Genomic DNA, 5,268 nt, shown 5'->3' with positions numbered 1-5,268 from the left:
CTTCCCTCTGCTGGTTCAGTTTGGATTGGTGCCTCATTGATTACAAAGCTCTCCTATTGCTCCACCAATGCTTTCAGCCACCTGTCTCCAGGTGGCCCTGATGGTGACACTGAGGTGTTCTTAACCTTCAGGAGCCCCAAACCCAAATCCCCACCCAAGCTCCTGTTGTGCTGACTCTTAGCCCCAAGGTGTCTGCATGGGCTGAAACCAGCTGTAAGAATGCAATGCCTTAGCCTAGTTCCTGCTGTTGATGGACACTTCTGTCTGGGCTGAGTGTTTGAGACACATCTGATGTCTGTCAGCTCAGGAGGTTCCTCAGTAGCCAATGTGTTTGGAAGATAAACTGTTGGATGTGGAGCTCTCTCAGGAGAACAGGGATGTGTCCCCAGGTCGGCGTCTCCCGGTGCAGTGCCGTAACCTCCCCTGCTCCCCACAGCTTCTCGTGCCCTTCCTGCCCAATTAATTTACTGCTGTGGTGCTTGCATTAATGATGATTGTTCTTGGCTCTGTTGTCGTGGCACTGAATGCAGAGAGTGGTGGCAGAACACTGAGCAGTCACCTGGTTCAGCTGCTCCCTGCCCTGTTTGGGTGGTGATGTGCTCTTGTTCTGTGCTCCTTACATGGGCTCTGAGCACACTTCCTCTTCTGGCCAGACCTTAACACAGGCTGCAGATTTGCTGCTTTTTAAAAATCTTTTATATTTTTCTTTGATAGGGAAGAAAACAGAAGTTAATGGAAGTAGAAAGAACCTGGGCAGGGTTTTAAAGGGAAGTGGCTGCACTTCAGCTAAGTCTGTGCTTGAGAACATGTGCCAGGCATGTCCTGTCTTTTGTCTGGGGATTAAAAATGAGATAGTTTGTGATAATTCCCAGTTCTGTGTAGAATCCAGGAGGTGGTGACACATTTCTGTGGTGCCTTGCACTGGCTGCCAGCAACAGAAGGATGCTGTAGCTGTTGTTTTTAGGGTGCTCTGATAATGGCCTAGCAGGGCCTTGTTTTCCCTCAGGTAGAGCAATGTTCATCCCCATTCCGTTCCTACTTCAGTAGCTTTGACATCCAAATGTTAAGTTAGGGAGCTGAAGGACATTGCAGTGTTTTTTGCCTTAATGAGTATCTAATGCTCTTTCTTCCCTGCCCTGACACCTGCAAGTTGGTGTTAGTCTTGGGAGACCTTCACATTCCACATCGCTGCAACAGCCTCCCAGCCAAGTTCAAGAAGCTGCTGGTTCCTGGGAAGATCCAACACATCCTCTGCACAGGGAACCTCTGCACCAAGGACACCTACGACTACCTCAAGACTCTGGCTGGGGATGTTCACGTGGTCAGAGGGGACTTCGATGAGGTAGAGTCTCCCCTTTCTCCCCTTGTACAGAAAGGCAACGTTTGGGTTCATCCAAGTAAAAGTGGTGATGAATTTCCCCTTCTCTTCCCCCGTTGCATAGTTGTTTCTGTCCATTCAGTCTGTGTTTGGCTTTTGTTTTGTTTTTAGAACCTGAACTACCCCGAACAGAAAGTTGTGACTGTTGGGCAGTTCAAAATTGGGCTGATTCACGGGCACCAGGTGATCCCCTGGGGGGACATGGCCAGCCTGGCACTGCTCCAGAGGCAGTTTGATGTGGACATCCTCATCTCGGGACACACACACAAATTTGAGGCATTTGAGCACGAAAATAAGTTCTATATCAACCCAGGATCAGCTACAGGAGCTTATCATGCCCTGGAGAAGTAAGTAAATGTGGGAAATCTTTCTGATAACCCACTGAGCTGCAGACTCAGGGTGAGGTTAGTGTTTGTTTGAGGTGCCAGGGAGGGGAGGGGGTGGCAGCACTGGCTCAGTCTCCTTGGCTGAGGCAGCTGAAGCTCTTCAAGCCTCAGCTGTGATCCGTTGTGCTTACAGAATTCATACCCAGTTGTCTCGCAGGGATTTCAGGGCTGAAACTGATTATATTTACACACAATCAACACGAGTTTTCTCCTCTCTCTCCAGCAACATCATCCCCTCGTTTGTGCTGATGGATATCCAGGCTTCCACAGTGGTCACATATGTCTATCAGCTAATTGGAGATGATGTGAAAGTAGAGAGAATCGAGTACAAAAAGTCTTAAAGATATTTGTTTCTTGTCTGGTATTTTTCCCATCTCATTCTGAACAGCAAGTTCAGTACTCGATCACTACTTCACACCTCCACTCCCTGCTGAGAGCCTAACCATGGAGCTTCTTGCTGCTGCCCTGGAACCAGCCTCGTGTTTGCTTTTCTCTGTCCATGACAATAAGTGGTCAGTTCTGCTCCTTAATGTTGTAATAAACTCCACTTCATAGAAGGACTGAGCTTGATGAGCTGTGCTGGGCAAATGGAACTGCTGGGGTTGGGTTTGCACTGCCTGGTGCTATGGTTTGGTGTTCAGCTGCTCAGGGCAACTCAGAAAGGGCTGGAACCAAGGGCTGAGGGTCCTGGGATGAGGCTGTGTTTGCAAAATGTGTTGATAGATGCTGAAAATATGACAACTAACTCATAGCTTCACTGTAGAAAGTTTAACTTGAGCTTTTCTCTGCACAAAGCAAATATCCCTGTGCTTTAGTCAGAGAAAGTTTAACTTGAGCTTTTCTCTGCGCAAAGCAAATATCCCTGTGCTTTAGTGACTGGTGATCTCATCAAATCTACACTCAGGGAAGAGTTTCCTTTATTCATGGCTCATCTCTGTGCACTCTGCTCTGTGGACAGAGGCTTTAAACAATGTCAGTCCATGTGGCACTTGCTGCTGCTCAGGACAACTGAGCCTTAGTCTCTCTGGATCGCAGGGAGCTGAGTGTGTTAACAGCTCCTGCAAATTCCAACAGCACAGGAATTTATTTTCTACACAAGAGCTGTGGGCAGTTTCCTTGGCAGATGTTGGCCTTGGAATATCACCTGATTTCTGGGTCCTAAGCTGACTAAAACAACTTCTTTCTGTTCAAAACAAACCTGATTTATCTTGGCCAAAGCCCAAACAGCTCACGCTGGGAGCTCAGGGCCCTGTGGCTCACTGGCACCTCCTGCACTGGAGCTCAGGCCTGTTGCTCCCTCCTGCTGCAGGCAGAGCTGAGCTGCAAACACCACCCAGCACACTGTCCAAGGAAAGTGAGTGATTCCTAATTAAAAATGGAACACTCCAAGGCCAAAATTGATAGGGAAGTTTATTTATGCTCATTGTGGTTAAACTTTAAATTTGTCTACAAAGTATTTTACAGTTTCATAGAAAGGTTTACCACAGTTAATGGAGGTTCTGTTGTGGTGGATGAAATCTGAGTGATCCTGACACACAGAGAGATGCAGGAGAAAAGGAGATAAATGTCAGGAAGGATTAAAGTGCTGAGTATGAACATTTACTGTTGAGGCAGGAAATTCTGCTGCAAATCTGAAGTGATGGAGTATGGAGGAGAGACAGCCTAAAACAGCTGGAAACAATGTGGAAAGGTCCTGGAAGCCTTGGGAAGAGCTCTGTGGTTCCAGTCTAACACTCACTGACAGTGTGAGTGTTCTGAAGGCACAGATCTTCCTTAGGACAGTGCAGTCAGGGCCTTCCTGGTGACAGCTGCAGCACACAAGTGTCCTCTGAGCCATTCAGGTACATCTGGAGGGTAAAGGAGCAATATTAGTAGGGCTTAGAAAAATGGAATACGACCCAAGACCTGTGGAAATACTTGGGAGCATAATATGGAGCATATTTGGTTCAGGTCAAATGCATCAGTTGAATTAATAAAAGGATATTTTACTATATGCTAAAATCAATCAGCTAACAAGTATTTCTGTGACCAGCTGAGGGAAGGTCTCAGTTTAGGAAAGAGGCTGTAACACTGAGGTGCAGCTGTGGGTTGCTGTACCTTGAGGAGATCAGCTGAGGACACGTCTGCCGGGGTCAGGTTCCCACTCTGCGCTCCATACTCCTCAAGCAAAGCTCTTGCATCCTCAAGGCTGTAATGGGCAAGAGTTTGTCAACCTGGGCAACTTGAGCTCTCTGAAAAGCCCAGAATTTAGACACTATACCCTGAAGCAGAAAAATGGAGTCTGAGCCTATGTTTTTGAAGGCAGATGAGTCTTGGAGGAAAACGAGCCCCAAGTTGAGCTCTTAACAAACCAACATACCTCCCTGGGGTGTGGGGCTGAGACCCAGGGGTGCAGGGCCCAGCAGCTGAGCCAGCAGGGGCTGCTGAGCAGGACCTGCCCCAGGGCCATGGGTGCTGCTGTGCTGGAGCACCAGAGATGCTGCTAACTCCTGGAAACTGATGAGCCCACCAGTTCCTGCCTCCCAGTTTGTGGCTGGAGCTGTGACTGGGATGGACCTGAGCTGAGTTCAGCTGAAGGTAAGCTGAAGTGTTTGCTTTCCTGCTCTCGTAGCTGTGTTTGCTCTGCTGCCAATTCAGGTTCACCAACCTGTTCCTTTGTCTTGGCTGACACTGAGAAACTCTTAAGTAGTGAAGTGAGATTTTTCTTTAGCAATACTGAAGTACCTGTAGCTCCCTGTAGCTTCCACCAGGAACACATCCCCTGTTCAGCCTTCTGTTCACTTACCAGTTCTTCTTGGCAAAATACTCCACCAGCTCTTTGACTCTGTGTGTGCTCATCACTCGCTGCTTCAGCAGGGAGTAATACTCAGTGTGCACAAACTTCTCATAGAGCTTCTCACTGATGATACTGTCCAACACCACAGACCTGATCTGGAAGGTTAAGGTTTAGTGATGAAAAATGTAAATACTTTAAGCATAAGGAATTTGACTTGGGAATGAGAAGAGCTCAGAGTTTCCTTGCTGAGCTCCCAGGGAGCAGGAGTTGTGCAGGGCAGGAGTGCAGGTCCATAAACCCTTTGGCCTTTTAGCTTAGAACATTAATTTTTCTAACTAAACTGAGTATGTTTTGCAAATGAAGCTGTCTAAACCAAGCAGCACAGCCACTCCTGCCCCACAGCCAGGCACAGCCTGTGGGCACAGATGAGTTTTTCAGTTGAAAAACTTAAACAAAAAAAAAGCCTTTTAGAAGTATTTTACAAGTCTAAAATGACACATTGTGTCAGGTGAGGCTGGGCAAGACCAGAGGGGAGAAAAGCAGGTTCTGTGCACACTGTTCTATCAAAGGCAGGTGAAGTCAATGTTATTTACCTGAGAGGCAAATGCAACTCCTTCTCCAGTGTCCATGTGCTCATCTATTTGCTGCAGCACCACCTCTGTGTGACACGTGGCCAGGAAACCCTTGTGAAAACAGGTGACAAGACACTGACATTCTGTGACTGCTCA

The 5,268-nt window shown here is 47.6% G+C and overlaps 2 protein-coding genes across 2 annotated transcripts in view; one reads left to right on the top strand and one right to left on the bottom strand.

The window, feature by feature from the left end:
* Positions 1-1,117: 1,117 nt before the first annotated feature.
* Positions 1,118-2,105, top strand: VPS29 (vacuolar protein sorting 29 homolog (S. cerevisiae)). Its single transcript, XM_009073935.1, has 3 exons — positions 1,118-1,342; positions 1,490-1,725; positions 1,988-2,105. Exons 1-3 carry the CDS (start codon positions 1,118-1,120, stop codon positions 2,103-2,105), a joined length of 579 nt encoding a protein of 192 aa, XP_009072183.1.
* Positions 2,106-3,551: 1,446 nt separating this feature from the next.
* KNTC1 (kinetochore associated 1) overlaps positions 3,552-5,268 on the bottom strand; it is a 32,001-nt gene continuing 30,284 nt past the window's right edge. Inside the window, 4 exon segments of the mRNA XM_009073934.1 lie at positions 3,552-3,611; positions 3,862-3,952; positions 4,550-4,695; positions 5,134-5,223. Of these exon segments, the coding sequence (XP_009072182.1) occupies positions 3,552-3,611; positions 3,862-3,952; positions 4,550-4,695; positions 5,134-5,223 (387 nt within the window).

Source organism: Acanthisitta chloris, unplaced genomic scaffold, assembly GCF_000695815.1.
Source record: "Acanthisitta chloris isolate BGI_N310 unplaced genomic scaffold, ASM69581v1 scaffold12364, whole genome shotgun sequence".
NCBI classification, from domain to species: domain Eukaryota; kingdom Metazoa; phylum Chordata; class Aves; order Passeriformes; family Acanthisittidae; genus Acanthisitta; species Acanthisitta chloris.
This window is presented reverse-complemented; position numbering and strand designations above follow the sequence as displayed.

Bases quoted from the DNA above. Each gene is read 5' to 3' on its own strand.
- VPS29 (XM_009073935.1), top strand. From the start codon at position 1,118: ATGCTCTTTCTTCCCTGCCCTGACACCTGCAAGTTGGTGTTAGTCTTG. The intron at 1,343-1,489 runs GTAGAGTCTCCC...TTTTGTTTTTAG, and splicing joins TCAGAGGGGACTTCGATGAG to AACCTGAACTACCCCGAACA. The intron at 1,726-1,987 runs GTAAGTAAATGT...CTCTCTCTCCAG, and splicing joins GCTTATCATGCCCTGGAGAA to CAACATCATCCCCTCGTTTG.